General features: G+C 34.3%; 1 protein-coding gene across 6 annotated transcripts in view; it reads right to left on the reverse strand.

The window, feature by feature from the left end:
• USP15 (ubiquitin specific peptidase 15) overlaps positions 1-22,838 on the reverse strand; it is a 127,596-nt gene that overhangs the window by 16,391 nt on the left and 88,367 nt on the right. For 4 of the 6 annotated variants that reach the window (XM_030866423.2, XM_030866422.2, XM_060305779.2 and 1 more), the window contains 3 exons: positions 7,817-7,990; positions 5,963-6,121; positions 5,659-5,883 (listed from right to left, as the gene is read on the reverse strand). In XM_030866423.2, the coding sequence (XP_030722283.1) occupies positions 5,659-5,883; positions 5,963-6,121; positions 7,817-7,990 (558 nt within the window). Of the gene's footprint in view, positions 1-5,658; positions 5,884-5,962; positions 6,122-7,816; positions 7,991-14,092; positions 14,239-22,838 lie in introns of those variants that run through there. The other 2 variants (XM_030866427.3, XM_030866428.2) reach the window with 2 other exon arrangements.

A 22,838-nucleotide genomic window follows, 5' to 3' on the forward strand; every position in this document is an offset into this window, starting at 1 on the left:
CTTAGCCTGATGTCCTGGTATAATTATTAATATGGCCCTTTTTTTTTTAAAACAGTTCTGATTTAGATGATCATTTGGGTGATCTCATCCTTCTAAGACATTCACTACCATCTTCATAGAGCTCACCACCCAATTTATATCTCAAGCACAGACCTCTCTCCTCTAGTCTACATACATAAAGTCAAGGCTTATTGATATCTCTCCTAAATTTTCCTCATGAATCTCAACTTGTCCAATACTAAACACAGATTTAGGTCATGTTAGGCCAACATATCCAATACTAAAATAGGTTTCTTCTTAAACCTTTCTTCCTATATCTCCCATTAAAACAAATAGTACCATTCTCTCTCAGTTTTCCAATTCAATAAACTTGAATACTCTTAATACATTTTCAACTCCTATATTCAATTGGTTCTTCTATCTGACTGCCATCCTGACACTTAGCTTAAGAGTTCAAGCCCTTGTCCTCTGTCATCTCCTCACTGCAAAAACCTCCTACCTGGTCTTAGTACATCTGATCTAAGCCCATCCAATCCAATCTCTGCACTAGCCAGAATGTTCTTTCTGAAATACAAATCTGACCACACAATCTCTTTATACTTAATACACTTTAATGGCTCCTTTAGTCTTTTAGGATGAAGTCCAAACTTCCTATGAAAGCATCAACGTTCTTTGTGATCTAGCTTCTGCTTACCGTATTATCTGCTTGTAGTTTCCAGAAGTGGGCCACATTCTCTTTTGCCTTCAGCCCTTTGTACGTGTCACTCTGTTGTTCTATATAATACTTTATTCCCAACTTTCATGTGATTAATTTTAAAACCTAATCACCCTTCAGGATTCAGCAAAGGCATCATCACCACTTTGGGTAGGTTATTCCTTCTGTATATCCCTACAGCACCGTGTCAGAGCACTTTTCACACTGTATGAAAAGCTTCTTGAGAACAATGACTAGGAACACCCTTGTACTTCCAGCATCTTGCACAGTATGTGAGTCCAATACATAACACATGTTCAACACAATTACAAATAAACTTCCATGACTCAAATCACCTTCAGTGATGGGAAAACTCATCAAGTGGGCTAACCTAGCTAATTCCCTTTTCCTCTAGAGCTGGTTAAAGCACAGTGTTAATGAGGTGATCATTTTGTATTTGAGTTGTTACTGTCTCCAAGAGGAAAAAAAAATCACAATTCCTCTGTGCTGATCACGGCTCTAACCTCCACAAATTTATGTTTCTGGTCACCAAGTGAGAAAAGAGGTAAATTAGTGAAATTCACATTGCTGGAAAAATAATTTATAACCCAAATTACAGAAGACCATTCAACACATACTTTCCAGGTTAATCTGTAATTTGATTTCAATTTGCTTCTACATAATAGATGTTATATTATTGGCATGGGAAAGTACTATCTTTAACAAATGAGTATAGAGAAATAGAGTACATTTATTTTATGTTGCAATAAATTTTTACTCATTTTTTATACTCCTCTCTTATTCCATTATACTCACTGGCATATATTTGTAAAGTTACAAACTAGAGAAGTTAAGGATGTAGTTTAGTATTGCTATACCTTCTCTCCATTGAAAAGAATGTTAAAAATCCTATACTTCCAAACAAGTGAATAAGTGAGTATCTAAAGGATGTGATTTTAGACATGTGAACATATATGCCCCTGGCCAAAAATAAAAGCAGGTATTTATTACCCTTGCTCATGGATAAGGGCAAGTGCCATGTCTCTCTTATTCTCTAAAATATTCTCAGCACTGCTGGATGAAATACTGACATGAAGATACCAGGTTCAATGAGTTCATGAAGCAAACAGATAAATAGCAAAAGAAATGGGTGAAATTTGCATAACTGAGTACATGACTAGTCTCTACCAACTTTAATTATTTTGGATGAAAGTACTATATTTTTATGTATACTTCATATTCTGTGCCCTGTTGACAGTAAACCCAAACACTTCCACTAAATGAATGGCACGATGACAATTTTGTTCAAAGCATACTTTTCATAAAGATTTCATGAACACTGCTATGGACTGAATTCTGTCATCTCAAAATTCCTATGTGAAGCCCTGACAACCAATGTGATGGTATTTGGAGATGGAACCTTTGAGAGATTTAGATAAGATCATGAAGGTGGGGGCCTCATGATGTGATTAGCATCCTTGTAAGAAGAGACACCAAAAAGCTTGTGCTCCCAGTCTCTCTCCCTGCCCTGTGAGGACACAGCAGAGGAGGCAGCCATCTGTAAGTGAGGAAGAGTCTGCACTAGAAACCACCAGGCTGGCTCTCTTGTCTTAAGACTTCTAGCCTCCAGAACTATGGGGAAATAAATTTCTGTTGCTTAAGTCCTTCAGTCTATGGTATTTTGTTATGACAGCCCGAGCAGACTAATACGACTAACAGGCTCTAACAAACTGCACTTCTGGCTGGAACCCTAAACTAAGATCTTTAGTAAAGAATCTTCTAAAGTTGGAACTATGTCTGTTTTGTTTACCAGAGCTTTACAGTCAGTAGGTGCCCATTTGAATGAATAAAATTTTTGAACACTTCTAAGTCATGAGGGTTGGAAATACAAAGATATACAAAGTCCTTTTCTTCAAAGAATTCATGGTCTGGGGACAAAAGTTAAAGTAAACCAAAGGTCATAATAAAATTTGGTAAGTGCTATAATAGAAATTAGGGTAACAGAAGGAAGAAAAGGAACGAAATACTTTTATTAGGGAGGGTCAAGCATCAGAAAACGATTAACTGATTAATAAAGGGAGAAAATATAGTGTTTTGCTCCATAAAATATAAAATAATCCAATTATAACACTAGGCAATGGAATCAGGCAGACAACTGATATTAAGGTCTAAGACAGGGCTCTTGCATAGACTAAGTGTTATTTGATAACCTAAACTGTTAAAAGATTAGAACATTATTGAAACAAGTATTTTTAGCCTAACTAAATTTCCACTTCTTTTCCAGGTTCTTAAGATGCCTAAAAATTACAGGTATTTGAATATACCATTATCGAAACCATTTCCTCTAAGATCAGGAACAAGGCAAGGTTGCCCACTCTCGCCACTATTATTCAACATAGTTTTGGAAGTTTTAGCCACAGCAAACAAACAAAGACAAAGAAATAAAAGGAATCCAAATTGGAAAAGAAGAAGTAAAACTGTCACTATTTGAAGATGACATGAAACTATACAAAGAGTCCTAAAGATGCTACCAGAAAACTACTAGAGCTAATCAATGAATTTGGTAAAGTAGCAGGATACAAAATTAATGCACAGAAATCTCTTGCATTCCTATACACTAATAATGAAAAATCTGAAAGAGCAATTAAGGAAACACTCCCATTTATCACTGCAACAAAAAGAATAAAATACCTAGGAATAAACCTGTCTAAGGAGGCAAAAGACCTATATGCAGAAGACTATAAGACACTGATGAAAAGAAATTAAAGATGATACAAACAGATGGAGAGATATACCATGTTCTTGGATGGGAAGAATCAACATGGTGAAAATGACTCTACTATCTAAAGCAATCTACAGATTCAGTGCAATCCCTAACAAACTACCAAGGGCATTTTTCACAGAACTAGAACAAAAAATTTCACAATTTGTATGGAAACACAAAAGACCCTGAATAGCCAAAAGCAATCTTGAGAAAGAAAAACGGAGCTGGAGGAATCAGGCTCCCTGACTTCAGACTATATTACAAAGCTACAGTAATCAAGACAGTATGGTTCTGGCACAAAAACAGCAATACAGATCAATGGAACAGGATAGAAAGCCCAGAGATAAACCCACCCACATATGGTCACCTTATCTTTGATAAAGGAGGCAAGAGTATACAATGGAGAAAAGACAGCCTCTTCAATAAGTGGTGCTGGGAAAACTGGACAGCTACATGTAAAAGAATGAAGTTAGAACACTCCCTACTACCATACCCAAAAATAAACTCAAAATGGATTAAAGACCTAAATATAAGCTCAGACACTATAAAACTCTTGGAGGAAAACACAGGCAGAACACTCTATGACATAAATCACAGCAAGATCCTTTTGACCCACCTCTTAGAGAAATGGAAATAAAAACAAAAATAAACAAATGGGACCAAATGAAACTTTAAAGCTTTTGCATAGCAAAGGAAATCATAAACAAGACAAAAAGACAATCCTCAGAATGGGAGAAATATTTGCAAATGAAGCAAATGACAAAGGATTAATCTCCAAAATATACAAGCAGCTCAGGCAGCTCAATACAAAAAAACAAACAACCCAATCCAAAAATGGACAGAAGATCTAAATAGACATTTCTCCAAAGAAGATATACAGATTGCCAACAAACATATGAAAGAATGCTCAACATCACTAATCATTAGAGAAATGCAAATCAAAACTACAATGAGGTATCACCTCACACCAGTCAGAATGGCCATCATCAAAAAATCTACAAACAATAAATGCCTCAGAGGGTGTGGAGAAAAGGGAACTCTCTTGCACTCTTGGTGGGAATGTAAATTGATACAGCCACTATGGAGGTTCCTTAAAAAACTAAAAATAGAACTACAGTACAACCCAGCAATCCCACTACTGGGCATATACCCTGAGAAAACCGTAATTCAAAAAGTCATGTACCACAATATTCACTGCAGCACTATTTACAATAGCCAGGACATGGAAGCAACCTAAGTGTCCATCGACAGGTGAATGGATAAAGAAGATGTGGCGCATATATACAATGGAATATTACTCAGCCATAAAAAGAAATGAAATTGAGTTATTTGTAGTGAGGTGGATGGTCCTAGAGTCTGTCATACAGAGCGAAGTAAGTCAGAAAGAGGAAAACAAATTCTGTATGCTAACACATATATATGGAATCAAAAAAAAAAAAAAGGCAGGGGCAGGACAGGAATAAAGATGCAGATGTACAGAATGGACCTGAGGACACAGGGAGGGCAAAGGGTAAGCTGGGATGAAGTGAGAGAGTAGCACTGACATATATACACTACCAAATGTAAAATAGATAGCTAGTGGGAAGCAGCTGCATTGCACAGGGAGATCAGCTTGGTGCTTTGTGATCACCTAGAGGGGTGGGATAGGCAGGGTGGGAATGAGATGCAAGACAGAGGGGATATGGGGATATATGTATACATATAACTGATTCACTTTGTTATACAGCAGAAACTAACACAACATTGTGAAGCAATTATACTCCAATAAAGATGTTAAAAAAATAAATATACCATTATCTTATCATTATATGAATCAAAATGTATAGCAAGTATTAGTTTCTCTTCCAACAGCCAGTAGGAAAAATATTACAATGAACATTAAAGAAAGTTCAAGTTGGAAAACTGGGAAATTACTATGTTATTAATCTTTGTAAGCTAATATTCATACCAATATTGTAAAATCAAACCACCTCTCATTTTTCTTTGATAAGAAAGAGTCTTTGAGAATTTTGTTTTTACATGACAAATAATGGTACTTTACACATCCCTCACCCTTTCAAGGTTCTGAAAAGTTGTACTAATTAGTGTATAAAAATCTCTTATGCAAAACAGCTTATTATCGAATTGTACTTGAGGCATAAGGACTCAACACTAATCTTTTATAAAAATAACAAATGCAAAGAAATTAATCACTTCCTACCTGCATAGGTTTCGTAAGTGGATCCATTCTAACTAAATAAACTTCCAAGGTACGTTCCTTTTTCATGGGCAATGGAAGTGTCAAGTAACAAAAAGGATCAAATGTTACTGAAATCTTAGCACATTCAGGACAAACTAAAGTTGATTTAAAAAGGCCATGAAATATATCTACTATGATAGAATCATTTCTTTTTAAATGGTTTTCCCAGGCTTCTTCAGCAACTACCTGTAAGGAAAACAGACACATATTACAAAGAGATACCACATTATTATAACAATGGTGACAATAATATGGTTAAATTTACCTTATCTGGCCTTCCATCAGCATCTTTTAACTGTATATATGGTTTTTTCCTAATTCTATTCAAATCCTCATGTAGTCCATCTAATAGGAAAGCTAATAGTTCTTGACAGTCTTGTTGCTGGTATCCAGAGAACTGAGGTGCAAAACGTCCTACCTGTGTCTGTAAGAGAAGCAAAACTATAAAATCAGTTCTAGGGACAAGATTGATTTAAAAAATACATAGTCAATTTTCATTATTCACAGATTCCATATTTGTGAATTCACCTACTTCCTAAAATTTATGTGTAACACTCAAATCAACTTGTGGCGCTTTTGCAGTCATATGCAGATATGATAATTACATATGGATAAATACATGTAAAGAATTACATATCTAAAAATATTTTAATAATGATAACTAATCTGTAAAATAGAAAAGAAATGCTGACCTAAGGAGAGAACATTGAGAAAATATGGTATAGTTTTGTACGAAAGATTGGGAAACACTAAAGACTTAAAATTCAGTAACATTTCTGGGTCACTTGAAAAAAGTACAATGCAAAAAAAAAAAAAGTACAATGCTCTCATTTAAATTTTGTGTGTAAAGAGAGGATAAATCTCATAGAGATAAAAAGAATATTCATGTTCATATATAATTTTCCTAGTCTTTGCAGTGCTAAGTATTTTTTTGATGAGACTGAAAAGAAATGCAAAAGAAAAAAGTCAGATATCAAGGACCTATTTACACATAATTGAGAACATCTTGTAAAATGAAACTAATTGGAATCACGGATAAGGGTTGAGAAATGACTTGTCTGAACTAGTTTGTCCTAAGTTTGGAAAGTTAAGGAAGATAAATGCAGGACTTCTTTCGATTTGTCTTTTATTTTTTAAGAACTAGTACATAGTTAATAAAATGTGGCCCAGTCCATGTTCTATATGAACATCATTTAAGTTGTATAAAAAACGGTTGAGGGCTTCCCTGGTGGCACAGTGGTTGAGAGTCCGCCTGCCGATGCAGGGGACATGGGTTCGTGCCCCGGTTAGGGAAGATCCCACATGCCGCGGGGCGGCTGGGCCCATGAGCCATGGCCACTGAGCCTGCGCATCTGGAGCCTGTGCTCCGCAACGAGAGAGGACACAACAGTGAGAGGCCCGCGTACCACAAAAAAAAAAACAAACAAAAAAACGGTTGAAAACTGCTTATTTTCTTCAAACGTTTAAAATCTCATAAATCTCACCCATATAATTAATTAGGAAAACTTCAACAATATAAAGCTAAATTTCAGTTCAATTCTTATTTGAATGACAAACTAAATTACTTGAGATTTTGATTCTAAGAATTAACTACCTCACAAATAAGAAAAAACATAGAAGTTTAAGAATTATATTGAAAATATATTTAATTAATATTTAGTGCTCACTTTGCAGACCAGTTTCATTTCAATAATTTTTCAAACCAATAATGACTCGCAAAATAGAGTTCTTAGAGTTTAATGACATGCCCAAATTTAGTCTTTACATTTGTATAAAATATTTATATAGGTTTCTTAGAGATGTGCTGTATTCTAAAACAATCTGCAAATGCTAACTGCTGTCTGTAGTCATTTTGAACCATACCAGTGTTTCTCAAACTTTATTTCATTATTTCCTTTACCAACCTCCAGAACTCTTTTTGGACAGTTTAAATTAATCATCTATTATGTGCCCCACCCTGAAAATTTAATACCATATATGCTGTGTATGTATTTATGTGCTGAGTCCCTTTGGAGGGCCACAAACCATTGTAAGCTATGATTTTTTACCCCTTTCCCAAAGATTTTTGTCCTCTTGGGTGTGATATAGGCCTTGTTGAAAATGTATTTACCATACTAACCTTAAAGGCTCTTGGTGTGACGTAGCTAAATTTTCCAGACCACATTTGCTTGATCAATTCAGCATAAGATTTAGCTATTTCACCTCTCATTCCTAAGGGATTGTCAAAATTCAGTTCTTCTTGATACTTATCATTCAGGAAATATTCAGTAAGTGGAGGTGTATTGCTCAAACACTGCAAAGAATAAAATATATTTTCAAGTAAAAGAAACCACACATTAAACATGTTAAAATGTAGAGAGAAACAAAGTGATAATATACAGCAAAAAATTTACATGATGGCCTCTTGCACTAATAAGTAACTGATCAAATAAGCACTCAAATGATGTACTCAACTATTCATTTCCCAAATTTCAAGTCAATTACTTATAGTAAATGAAAACGCTAATATTTGTTGCTGTAAAATCTGCATTAATTTTAACCACAGCAAACTACTGGTTAACTGGGAGAGAAGCTCAGAATTTTCTTTCCTTCTTTTACTTGACTGGTAGAAATTATGGATTGTCTAATCATCCCAGGCATCTGCAAATTAGCCTGAGTAGGTAAAAACTGAGACAGAGGGCAAGCAAGAAATGAACTTTAAAGAGGTATTTACTGCTTCCATTGTCAGTTCCTTATCATGAAAGTGCAGCCTTCTAAACTTTCCTTTTGGATCAACCATTTTTAGAAGGGAGAGTACAGATCAGCTGAACCTCAGAAAACAAACTTTTATGTGAACTCTGGCTGTGTTCTTACTTCTTCTAGCTCTTCTTTAATAACACAACAATCCAACTTTCCTTTATGGCAAGATTAAAATTATGAATAAATTAATTCTCCAGCTCTGTTCCATTTTGAATTAAATAATTTAGGATTTAAAATAAAATAGACGGCGGAGGTAGTTTTTCCACAATATTTTATCTCAAGATGAAGTAATTTTTTAAGTTGATAATACCATAAAATGTGACTTCATTTTGAACCGAATATTACTTTATCAAGTAGATGTCTAGAGCCATTAATTAGAACATGTAATGACTGACACAGACATACGGTCATATAGGTTAACTTTTTTTTGGCTGCAGGAAGATATTTGTCTTGGAGTAAAGTGACAAAGTGCCTTAAGTGAAGCTAGTTGCTTGCACATAGAGTAGTAGAAACCTGTTCTTATGATAGTTCAGACTTATATTAATGGAAATAAAAGTTTTTCAAAGCTTGCTTACCACTCATATGGAATAAGTTAAATAGTTTTGGTAACTATGAAAGGTTCAGCCTGCTGAGTTCATGCTGATAACTTGGATGCTATAAACTATGACTATATGTCATATACTGTTTGGCTAAAACTCCAAAATTAAGCATATTCAATTCTTAAAAATAGATTACGGCATTATATTTTGTGGTTTCAATTATAAATCAATTTATCTGTACTCATGTAACTATGATATCTATTTTGGAATTTTCTAATAAAAATAATACTGTCCAAACTGGTAGTCTGGCCCCTACCTCAAGGTAAAAGGGAGAACCCTTTATAATATCATGGAACTTGTTATTGTATTATTCTTAGGCAATAAAAATATTATCAACAGTTAAAAAATGTTTGAGGTGGGCTATACAGCCTGTAAAGTTATTTACATGTCTTTTTCAACGGTAAAATATTTTATGTGAACAAGAGGTAAGCTACAGTTTAGGAAGTAATTAGGGAAGGGACTTTTTTTCTACCTTTCCTCTTAATTCCTTTTATATCTCAAACTTTCATAATCTTACAGGCCTTCTGAGTTTCATTTTCTCTTTTCTTTTTGTAATATATGTCATTTTAATTATAAACCCAGCACTGGAGGTAGGGCCAGGCAACCTAGAATACACCATGACTACATAGGGCATAAATGCCATCACTTAGCAGTATCATCTCATTTAGTACAAAAAGGACCAACACTAAATAGTCGATGAGGCAAACTGGAGGTCAGACAGCATTTACAACAATTATTAATTAGTTTTCAAATCCTTATATTTGATCAGCTCAGGGTTATACTAAGAATATAATATTCTACTACTGCGTGTAACAATTATATAAAGAACCTAATGCTTTACCGTTTAAACACTTCAAAAAATCAAGTTGTGCAAACATGAATAATTCTTGAGCTTTGTTTTTACTAATTATTCATGTTTATCCTTATCTTGCAAAGAGCTTCCAAATATAATTGAAAATCTTTTTAGCTTCCCATAGCATCCAGAGTGATCTTTCTAAAATTTGTCACTAAAATTTATGACTTAATTATGTCACTTCCTTGCTACAAATCCTTTAATAGCAATTTCAGATTAAAATTTCAAATCTTTAGAAGGGTCTGTCTTTTGCCCATCTATTTAGCCTAATCCCTTGTCAATAAAATACCTTTAAAAAAACAAAAAACAAAAAAACTTCCATCCCAGCCTTATTTGATTACTTGTGGTTCTTTGACCTCCATGCATTCTCTCACTTTTTAAGTTCTCATTACTCTACCTATATGAAATATACCTTCTTTGCCTTACTAACTTCTACTAAACCATTCAGGTATCCTGTCTGGGAAGGATTCCCAGGTTCCCTTATAGCGTTTCCTCCTGTGTGTTTTCTTATTGCTTAGTGCTTACTTTTATTACAGCATTTATTTTATAATATAGTGTAACTTTAATTTTTAGGTTGTCTGTCTTGCCAAATAGACTGAGACTTCCACGAGAGCAGGAATCATGATATCCTTTAAATTCATGTCTCTAGCACTGAGCACAATGTCCCTTGGCATTTAGCATGTATACAATAAATGCATGCTTAGTTAAAATATTTTTTGCCTATATTTACTAATGTATTTATCCTCCATTTCTTCTTCTTCTTTTTTTTAACTCTTTTCTTTCAATGTTTGGCACAGAGTACTCAAATTTTGTTGAATGATATATCACAAAGTAAGGCAAAAATATTTTTGCTTGTAATGAATAATTTCAAAAGTTTCTTCAAGCACTTCTACCTGAATACTAAATCCAAAAAGACAGCACCTATTAAAAACTCCCTGGTCCCCTTTTGTTTGACTTTCATTTAATCTACCATCTGCTTTGTAGTGGGCCTCTACTTGGATTTTTAAAAACTCAATGACACAGAGACCAGTGCTTATTTTCATAGTGACTCATGCCAGTTTGAAGCTGATTATAATTCACTGATAACAAACTAAACAACAAAGCACAAATAGTCTTAGTAAGTAACTGCCTGTATTTCCTGTCAAGATATCATAACCAATATATTTTGAGATAAACTTTATATTTAAATGTAAACTATTAAATCCTAAATGGTCCCCCAAAGCATCTTATTTGCTGAACATAATGTTTTAAGGAACTCACAACCTTAATTTTTCTAAAAATTTTCTGAAACACAAATACAGAAATTCAATAGCCAGTTTAACTGTTCTACTACATAGATCATAATAGTTTAAAAACTAAACTGATGTTAGACTTTTTTTCCTCATCTTGAAAATACCACAATTTTCTCCTTTACCTTGAATATAATGTTATTATAGGAGTCACTATATTCTTGAAATAATATGAAAACCAGTTAAACATTAAAAGTTCTCTTTTGGTATAAATTTCAAGGAACTATTGTAATAAAGCTCAAACAACTAAAATATTTCCTCCAGGTGACATCAGTATTCAATGCCATCATTCTGGTAGAAGAAAGAAGCCCATTTCTTAAATTTGGTCATAATACAGCTTGATTTTTAATTTATGCAACTCATTATTCAATCTTTTAACATGAGGCTATCTTAGAAACATGAACATCTTCGACAATTACAAGAAAATTGGATACCTGGACTGGCTGCCATTAAATACAATGTTTTAAAGAATAAAGATAACTTTCATTAGTTCAATAATAAAAACTATAACCAGAGTTCTGAAGCATTTCTCTCAAAGATTCTTCTATTATAAAAACATCACTTTCCTATCTGATTGGGACTGTTCCAGAACAATTCCTTTCTTAAGGCATATATATATATATTAGAAGTCCTACATATGTAGACATAGGAAATGTCCTTTTTAACTCATGATACTTTACTCCAGTAATGTAATATGGACTAGAAATCATACAACATATGTTGTGCCTATGTGGATATATCTCTTATTCTCAATGTTTCCTGAACTGCAAAAAAAAAAAAAAAAAAAAAACCCTCATCCTTAACATACATGGTTTTCTTAGCAAAAACTGAGAATAAAAACCCCCCCACAAAACCTGAGAATATATATGAATGTATGATAAAAGCAAAAAGGATTATATAAACCATGTTAGTATATTATTTTTATAGCTACTTATGAGTTTTGTGACATTCTAATAGTCACAGGCTATTTTGAGCTTCACCTGTTAATTCATTTGATTTCAACTGCCTGACACTGACAAATGCCAACACTTTCATAGTTTAAGAACTACCTCTTACAAGTCATCACCAAAAAAATGAGGTCCATATATGAAGTAATGTGACTGATCATAAAACACGTATCTCAAGCCACATTTTGTTTGTATGACAATTGTGTCTAGAGTTGGTCCTAATATTGGGTAGAATTCTGTCAAATACCATGTTAAAAATAAAGCAATAATCAGACTGAAGAAAAAGATTCTGTACTAGTAGTTTCAATTCTTGATGCAAGAGAGAAAAAGTAAAAAAGCTACATTAATCAACAGGCAAATGCACTTGTTAACTAGGCAAATTATTTATTTAAATGATTTTTATGATCCTTAGGCAAGTTAATAGTGTGCAAAACTGACAAGAGCATTTGAAGATCTAAGGATTAAAAAACTAAATTTCAAGTTTAGTATACGGTAATATGAAATACTAAAATTTCATATTTAGTGTATGGTAGACTTTTGGCATTCATTAATTTAGCCTTTGTGATACAGCATCTTCACAGCTGGCTAACTGGAAGGTTGAGGATATAAGCTAGCATGAAAAGATGTTGATCCATGAGGAATGATGAGAATGGTGTATTATGTGCAAGCCAATCGTTTTGTGAGCAAATGTATCTGTTCCTCAAAATGGCTTTGTAGTTCTCTACTTGTGCTCACATATGCATTTAAAATGGAAATTGCAAGTAAGAGTATTCTTGAATGTGAATTTGAATAAGGGGTCTTAAGATATATTCCTTAGTTTAACCTATTAAGACTGAGCCTTAGCATGTACTCCTCCCCTTCTTAGAACATTCTTCCCCTGTAAGAAATTCCTATTTATTCTTTAAAACTCATCTTAACATCTCAGCACCTCAAGGAAGAACTAACATTCCTTCTTCTGGACTAATGCTGTACCTTGAACTCACTTAGACTGTCCTTATCTTGAGAGCAGAGTCCATGTCTTATTCACCTTTGTAACTTAGCATCTAGCACAATGCCTGGCACATACCGTAATAAAGGTGTGATAAATGAATAAAACCTTATACAGTAAATCAGTCCTTAGAGACTGAGAACACTGGGAAAACACTTGACTAAGATCTGAATTGCACCCTGTTATATAACTATAACCTGTTTAAAGTCCTACAAATTCAAAAATAAAGTCCAAATAATGCCTAAAGAGGCTTTCCTAATGAAGGAAAAATAACTATTGTGAATACTCCAAAAAATAACTGTCAAGATAAATCCATATAAGTAAAAGATATGTGAAAGAAAAATATTTGGTAATATATTTTCATGAAGACTCTTTTTCCCAAATCAACCTGGAACTAGACACCACAATTCTTAAAAAAATTCTTCTAAATAATCAAGTATCTCATCCAGTGGACATTCTATATGGCTCAATGTATAAAGACCTTTAATCACTGTCACCATGAAGAACTTTTTTAAAAAGAATGCATATACCATTGGACTATTTTATAAAGTATTAATTATCTATGAAAAACTCTCTGGTTATAAATTTCTGCCCTTAACCCAACATCCTAAAATTGGAGTATTATGTGAAGTATGATTCTCTCTCATTCCAGGAAAGACTACAATGTTTTGTACATAACTTTTCCTTACATACACATGCAAAAATCCTATTCCTCTTACATTACTTTCAAAAAGTTCTTCCATTAAATATGTTCTGATCAGTAAGACTGATGTTTCTCGAGTTCTTTGAAAGAGTGACTCATGTAAGAGTCTCAATTTTGTATTTCACTATAAACTTCTATATATTTTTAAAAAATTGATGAATTGAAATAAAGTTCTACTATATAACCAAATCTCAAGTCTATAATCAACATATTTTAGGAAATGAATAATTAATAGCCATCCCAATAACTTGTAATGAATCTGGAATTTCCCCAGTACCTGGAAAATAGTCAAAGTAATCCCCTTCAAAAAGAGAAAGTTGTCTTTTGTAATGCTGAATATGAACCACTCCCTTTCTGTTCAGGTGCTCCAGAAGCCCAATTTTCAAGTGATCATGTATGCTCACTATTTTAGTAAACCGGTAACTAGAACAGGAAAGAAAACAAACTTAATTTTTGATTACCTAAAGCCTTTGAGTTGTGTAACTCATTCTGTAACTGATCAAAATGTAACGCCACTCACAACTCTTAAAGTAGCTACACTTTCAAACTGACCAATACTAAAAACCCAATCTAAAATGAGGAAACCATTTTATTTTCTTATGATTTAAAAAATAAAACCTAAAGTAATCCATGGTTAAAGTAATCTTAGAATTCCCCCAAATATCTTATTTTGGATTTTAAGATTAGATGGATAAAGAATTTTCGAATTTGTCATGTTATTTTTCAATTCGTCATGACAAGAGTATAAACGTTCTAAAAAGGTACTGTATAACTCCAAAGCATTTTATTAAAACTGGGATACTGGCTCAAATTCTGTAAAAAAGTAGTGGATAAGACAGAAAACTATGACGTAGACTTTTACAATGAAGAACTACAAATATAAGCCTGGCCCCTCACCACGGAGGTTTGGAAAATGAGATATTTTTAAGACACTTCATGTTTTATTTTTTTTTTCTAGGAAAGGCAAATCTCATTATATTTGAGATCAATTCTGAAGTTTCTCCATATATTTTAGGAAAACAAATACAACTATAGCTCTATTTTGCTTTACATTTCCATTCTCTCTTCAAGCTTTCTTTAAAGAACAAATTTGTGTAAGTAAAATATAAGTGGATATAACTTTCTTTTTATTTATTTAGTTTTAAAAACTTTATGTTTTCTTCCCTCTCCCACCGAGTTAGTGAAGAGAGAACTGCCATACACTTGACTTAAAATACTGAAATTTTACATAAAGTAGTTCTAAAGGCAGTATTTTTGAATTGGACAAAGATGTTGTAACATTTTCATGTTTATCATTAATCTGGTCACTATGCTTTGCACATGAATAAAATTAAACTTCATTTAAAGTCCCTGCTGTCACCCCTTCTTCAAATTCTATTTAATCTCTCTTCACACGCTACTTGAATTTAATTAAGAATTATTATGAAAGCTTGGGAAGTATGAGAACTAATGGGAAACCTTTTGGCTAGCAAAGAAATGTCAATGCCTATCCCCTCCTCATCTATGGGATTGAGGAAGGAAAATTTTGTCAAAAGGACTACCCTGTTACTTGCAGTGAGTAAGTCCTATAACTAGAGATGTCACGCTTAAAAAAACATTATTATATAAAGACCAGTGATTTTTTCATATTAAAAGCTAAGAGTAGAAACTGGATAGAAGATCCACTTGCAATAGAGAGAAATTTGAAAGTTTCTGGGATAATGATTAGATCAACAATTGATGCTAAGGTAAGCTTAGGTAGTTGTATGATGCTTTAAAACTACTAGATTGTAACAGCAATTGTTTAATTTTTTTTTTTTAAGTAACAGGCTATTTATTGAATGATTTTTATGTTTAGATATTCAGTTTATGGGAAGCATGCTTAAGCTAAATGGTTCTAATAACATTAATAAATATTAGCATAAGTTATATTTATTTTAAAGAACTAAAGCTTATTAGTTCAATTTTAATGTTTAGTAGCTTATTAATTACCTATTAATTACCCTATTAATAATTTAAAACTGGCTCACAATGAAATAAATGCCAATATTTTAAGCAAGCAAGATAGTGAAAGGTTTTAAGAAAAAACAAGTGTTTTAAAGTTTTGTTCAGTCCCCTGAACATAATATTCAGTAAAGAAACATTTTCGAATAAATTAGTATTAAGAATTATGTGATTTGTTCATCTTTTAGTTATCCTGCTAAGGCATAAAGAAAGGGACAGCAGAATTTTTTTAGAAAGTTTAACTGACTTACTACATTCTTTGAAAGAACTACCAAGTCATATACTTCTCTGCATCATTTCATTACACTAGGCCCATAATTGACAAGGCTGAGTTGAAACAGAAATTTAAGGACTATGTGATAACATAACTATGAAGGTTTCTAATTATTTTCATAATAAAAGAGAACTTTAAATTTATTTGATTAATCACTCAACAAATATTAAGAACAGAAGACCATTATGTTAAGAGACTAGAAATACAGAAATACTGTTCTAAAATGTTTTCATGCCATTCACTGTGAAATCGTTCAAGAAACAATTTGCAGAGTAGTAGGGTATGTTCTGCCAAGCTGTGATTAACATGGCAGCCCAATTCAAGTACTATCAGACTGGCTACATCGGCAGAACATAAGCTGTAGTGTTTATTATACTTTATATAAATTGGTAGGTCTTTGCAAGAAGTAAATATATATATTAAAAGCTATAATTCTTTTAAAAATTATTGTGCTCTTTGACATTCAGACAGCTCCAGAAATATCATTAATCTGGTACAGGTCAAGTACTAAATATTTCAGGTAAATTTTCCTAATGCAGTGCTTCTCAAATCATCTATGTGGAAGGACTAGTATCTTTTTAAATTTTCAAACTGTCACAGACTGATACTTCTATAAAGTTTTTTAGAAAATAAAAATGAACCACTAGAAAAATGAAGAAATAACATACAGAAAAGAAAGACCCATTTTAAAATTATTAGATTTAATAGATATGAAACTAACCTAACTGCTATAAAAGTTCTGGATCACTCACTTATGCTTAATTTCTATAGTTATTTTATTGTTGACCTGCACTGTCTCAGCCAAACACTGTGAGAAACACTGTTCTAATGTAGTTACTATTATGTGGCATTATACCAAACATTGGGGATATAAAAGAAAACCAAAGATAGCCTCTAATTTCATGATTCTTACTGTGTAGTAGGTATTTGTCCAGAAGAGATAGAGGAAAAGGGGTGTGTGTGTGTTTGTATGTGTGTGTGCATGCATGCATGTGTGTGTGTGAATGCATGCATGTGTGTGTGTGAAAGGCAACTAGGGAAGAGGTAACATTTTATATATAAAGAGATTTGAAACTTAATGAATTCCAAGAACTTTTAGTTTTGGTTAAAGAGCTAGGTAGGGTCCGGTTTGGATTTTATCCTTTAGGTGATAGGAAATGAGGTTTTTTTAAAAAAATTAATTAATTTATTTTTGTCTGCGTTGGGTCTTCGTTGCTGTGTGGGCTTTCCCAGTGGGGGTGAGGGGGCTCCAGGCGAGCAGGCTTCAGTAGTTGTGGCACGCAGGCTCTAGAGTGCAGGCTCAGTAGTTGTGGTGCATGGGCTTAGCTGCTCTGTGGCATGTGGGATCTTCCTGGACCAGGGCTCGAACCCGTGTCCCCTGTATTGGCAGGCGGATTCTTAACCACTGTACCACCAAGGAAGTCCTGGAAATGAGTTTTAAGCAAGGAGGTATTTGCTTTTAAAAACTGACTCTGGGAGGAGTGTACTAAATGGATTAGAAGAGGATAAATGATGGAACAAAGAGATGAGTTAGATGAATTTTTCAAAAGTTCACTTAAAAGATACTCAAGTGTTAAAATACTGTACTGACAGGAAAGGAAAAGATAGATACAAGTGACACTTAAGAGGTAGTAGAATGAATACAACTCGTGGTAAGTCTCAGGTTTTGACTTGGGTTAATTAATGGTTGCATCTATAAGGGAGTATAATAAATAAAAGCATCGGGTTTCTAGGAAATACGTTTAGTCATACACATGCTGAGTTTGAGTTATCTTTAATATTGTTTAGGCAGAAATGTCCATCTAATAGTTATATTTTGGAGGAACACTCAGGAGGGAGAAGTATGGTGGAGACAGATCTGGGATTTGTCACTTTTAAGCAGATGTCAACTTCTCAAAGGTAAAGGGGCTACAAAGAGCCTAGGAAACGGAGTCAAGAACGACCTTACCAAAAACAATTTCTGTGGGGTGGTATGATGGTCACAGTGATGATATAACAGCAGTTGATACTTGCACATTGTTTGTTATGTGCCAAGTACTTAAGCATGTTATCTCCATTTAACAGATAAACTAAAAAGTTTCTTATCCAAGGTCACACAACTTACAAGTAACAGAACTAGGATTTGAATCCAAGCAGTCAAGTTGCAAAATCTAAGCTTTAACTACTGTGCTGAGCTGCAGACATGAGGGCTACTGAATGGGACATGAGAAAGTAGGGAGGACAGACCACCCTCTTCAAGGTCAAGGGTACTCCTCACTCCATCTCCCTCCCACCCCATTAAAAAAAAAAGAGTTGACCATGCATATACGAGGAGAGGAAGACAGTGAAGAGGTGAGGTTAAAGATATAGAACAAAGAAGAGACAATTAATGGAACAAGTCTCAGGGAAGGTAAGAGAGGTCTCAGGAAGATGGTGGCGTAATTATGATGATATAGATACTTTTGGTATGGTAGTCAATAAATGTAAGAGGAATCATAAAGTATATTATATCTTGGTATTAAGAATTTCCTTATGAACAGTTAGTAATATTTTGGTCAAGAACTTGTTTTTAATTTCTTTTAAAAACAGTTACTGAAAGCTTTCTCTTGGGCAAGGTACATAAGGCTTAGAAAAGCCCTGGGCAATTACTGAAGAATTACACAAAATACCTTAATCATATACCAAAACTATTTAAAAATATATGTATTCATTCATATATGCATAATAAATATGTACGTGTGTATGTATATTGGTGTGTGTGTGTCAGTCAATGATTGAGTTTATATTCAAAACAAAACCTCTCTAAATAGGACTTCCCTGGTGGCACAGTGGTTAAGAATCTGCCTGCCAATGCAGGGGACATGGGTTCGAGCCCTAATCTGGGGAGATCCACATGCTGTGGAGCAACTAAGCCCGTGCGCCACAACTACTCAGTCCCTGTGCTGCAACTACAGAAGCCTAAGCACCTACAGACCACGCTCTGCAACAACAGAAGCCACGGCAATGAGAAGCCCGCACATCGCAACGAAGAGTAGCCCCCACCTCGCCACAACTAGAGAAGGCCTGCACACAGCAATGAAGACCTAAAGCAGCCAAAAATAAATAAATTTATATATTAAAAAAATCTAAATGAAGACATATTTTTAATTATACATGGGACTTGATTATAAAGCAAAGAGTGACTTTTCCAGTAAACACTTCAAATTCATATGAACATCATTTTTGACTTAATTACTTTAGGAGACTATATGTTTGTTTCATTGATATTGTCACTGCTCAAAATATTTAGGTACTTCTCTTTTTAGAGTTGGCAGATGTATGAAAAAGCATTGCTGTCTAGCACCCAGGAGGTGTATGTGTTTATTGAGTGTATGAACAATGTGGTTTTTACTATGGTAAAATATGATTTTTTAAAAATATTTTTATTGGAGTATAATTGCTTTACAATGGTGTTTTAGTTTTTGCTCTATAACAAAGTGAATCAGCAACACACATATACATATCTCCATATCTCTTCCCTCTTGTCTCCCTCCCTCCCACCCTCCCAATCCCACCCCTGTACGTGAGCACTGAGCTGATCTCCCTGTGCTGTGCGGCTGCTTCCCACTAGCTATCGGTTTTACATTTGGTAGCGTATATAGGACCAACCACCTCACTACAAACAACTCAATTTCGTTTCTTTTTATGGCTGCGAAATATTCCATCGTATACATGTGCCACATCTTCTTTATCCATTCATCTATTGATGGACACTTAGGTTGCTTCCATGTCCTGGTTATAGTAAATAGAGCTGCAATGAACACTGTGGTACATGACTCTTTTTGAATTATGGTTTTCTCAGGGTATATGCCCAGCAGTGGGATTGCTGGGTCATACGGTAGTTCTAGTTTTAGTTTTTTAAGAAACCTCCATACTGTTCTCCATAGTGGCTGTATTAATTTACATTCCCAACAGTGCAAGAGGGTTCCCTTTTCTCCACACCCTCTCCAGCACTTATTGTTTGTAGATTTTGTGATGATGGCCATTCTGACCGGTGTGAGGTGATAACTCACTGTAGTTTTGATTTGCATTTCTCTAATGATTAATAATGTTGAGCATCCTTTCATGTGTTTGTTGCCAATCTGTATATCTTCTTTGCAGAGATGTCTATTTAGGTCTTCTGCCCATTTTTGGATTGGGTGGTTTGTTTTTTTGATATTGAGCTGCATGAGATTCATCCTTTTGTCAGTTGCTTCATTTGCAAATATTTTCTCCCATTCTGAGGGTTGTCTTTTCGTCTTGTTTATGGTTTCCTTTGCTGTGCAAAACTTTTAAGTTTCATTAGGTCCTATTTGTTTATTTTTGTTTTTATTTCCATTTCTCTAGGAGGTGGGTCAAAAAGGATCTTGCTGTGATTTATGTCATACAGTGTTCTGCCTATGTTTTCCTCTAAGAGTTTGATAGTGTCTGACCTTACATTTAGGTCTTTAATCCATTTTGAGTTTATTTTTGGGTATGGTGTTAGGCAGTGTTCTAATTTCATTCTTTTACATGTAGCTGTCCCATTTCCCAGCACCACTTATTGAAGAGACTGCCTTTTCTGCACTGTATATTCTTGCCTCCTTCATCAAAAATAAGGTGACCATATGTGCGTGGGTTTATCTCTGGGCTTTCTATCCTGTTCCATTGATCTATATTTCTGTTTTTGTGCCAGAACCATACTGTCTTGATTACTGTAGCTTTGTAGTATAGTCTTATGCCAGGGAGCCTGATTCCTCCAGCTCTGGTTTTCTTTCTCAAAATTGCTTTGGCTATTCGAGGTCTTTTGTGTTTCCATACAAATTGTGAATTTTTTTGTTCTAGTTCTGTGAAAAATGCCCTTGGCAGTTTGATAGGGATTGCACTGAATCTGTGGATTGCTTTGGGTAGTATAGTCATTTTCACAACACTGAGTCTTCCAATCCAAGAACATGGCATATCTCTCCATCTGTTTGTATCATCTTTAATTTCTTTCATCAGTGTCTTATAGGTTTCTGCATACAGGTCTTTTGTCTCCTTAGGTAGGTTTATTCCTAGGTATTTTATTCTTTTTGTTGCAATGGTAAATGGGAGTGTTTCCTTAATTTCACTTTCACATTTTTCATCACTAGTGTATAGGAATGCAAGAGATTTCTGTGCATTAATTTTGTATCCTGCTACTTTACCAAATTCATTGATTAGCTCTAGTAGTTTTCTGGTAGTATCTTTAGGATTCTCTATGTATAGTATCATGTCATCTGCCAACAGTGACAGCTTTACTTCTTTTCCGATTTGGATTCCTTTTCTTTCTTCTTCTTCTCTGATGGCTGTGGCTAAAACTTCCAAGACAATGTTGATTCATAGTGGTGAGAGTGGGAAACCTTGTCTTCTTCCTGATCTTAGTGGAAATGGTTTCAGTTTTTCACCATTGAGGGCGATGTTGGCTGTGGGTTTGTCATATATGGCCTTTATTATGTTGAGGTAAGTTCCCTCCATGCCTATTTTCTGGAGGGTTTTTATCATAAATGGGTATTTAATTTTGTCGAAAGCTTTCTGTGCATCTATTGAGATGGTCATATGGTTTTTCTCCTTCAATTTGTTAATATGGTGTATCACATTGATTGATTTGCGTATACTGAAGAATCCTTGCATTCCTGGGATAAACCCCACTTGATCATGGTGTATGATCCTTTTAATGTGCTGTTGGATTCTGCTTGCTAGTATTTTGTTGAGGATTTTTGCATCTATGTTCATAGTGATATTGGCCTCTAGTTTTCTTTCTTTGTAACATCTTTGTCTGGTTTTGGTATCAGGGTGATGGTGGCTTCGTAGAATGAGTTTGGGAGTGTTCCTCCCTCTGATGTAGGGATTTTTGTGGTGGAAAAATGTGGTAACAAGCATGAGCTATGATGTTATAGTTGTACCTCTGGTAAGTCACTGCTATTTTTATGACCAGATGAACCAAACATAAGTCATAATGAATAATATACTCAATCAAACGAAATCAAGACCCAACTCAAGCGTCACCTCCTTGGTGAAGCCTCACTTATTTCCCAATGGCTCTCTTTTCTTTGCTTTCAAAACATTTGGCTGATCATGCTTTCTATCATGTCACATATTACATCTTATTTATTTATATGGCTATCTCATTCACCACAGCACGACATTCAAGAGGATAGGCACAGTCTTGTTCAACTCTGTACCACCAGTGTCTAGAACAACGCTTGGCATGGAGCAGGTCTCAGTGGATGTTTACTGGATTAGCTAAATAAGAAAATTCGTCTAGTTGCTCTTAATTCCTTTGACCTTTTCTCTCTACAGCCCTAGATGAACCCAATCATTTTCATGTATGAACCCATCTATTTTATGCACCATGTAGCTAAACATTAAGATCTCAAACAATGAGATCTCAACATTGCTGAGCAATCTTATTCTTTCATTCTTAGATTATGATCTGGTCTCGTACTTTTAAGATAATGGAAGTCATTACAAAATCTAGAAACTACTTGCGTCCATAATCCATTTCTTTTTTTCCTGTTGCAACAGTAGTGTCTTTCCTCCTTTCAAATGTTAGATTCAAATGTTATATTCAAATGTTATATTCAAATGTTATATTGTAAGGCTTAGTCCTGGGATGTCTTTTTCACAGATGGCCTCACTTCACAGATGCAATCATTTCCCTGATTTTAAATACCATCTACAGTCATATTTTTATTTCTAACCTAGGCCTCTGGTCTATATTCCATACTAGAATATCCAACTGCCTATGATATATCCACTTGGATGTTTC

The sequence above is a fragment of the Globicephala melas genome, chromosome 10, assembly GCF_963455315.2.
Source record: "Globicephala melas chromosome 10, mGloMel1.2, whole genome shotgun sequence".
Taxonomy (NCBI): Eukaryota; Metazoa; Chordata; class Mammalia; order Artiodactyla; family Delphinidae; genus Globicephala; species Globicephala melas.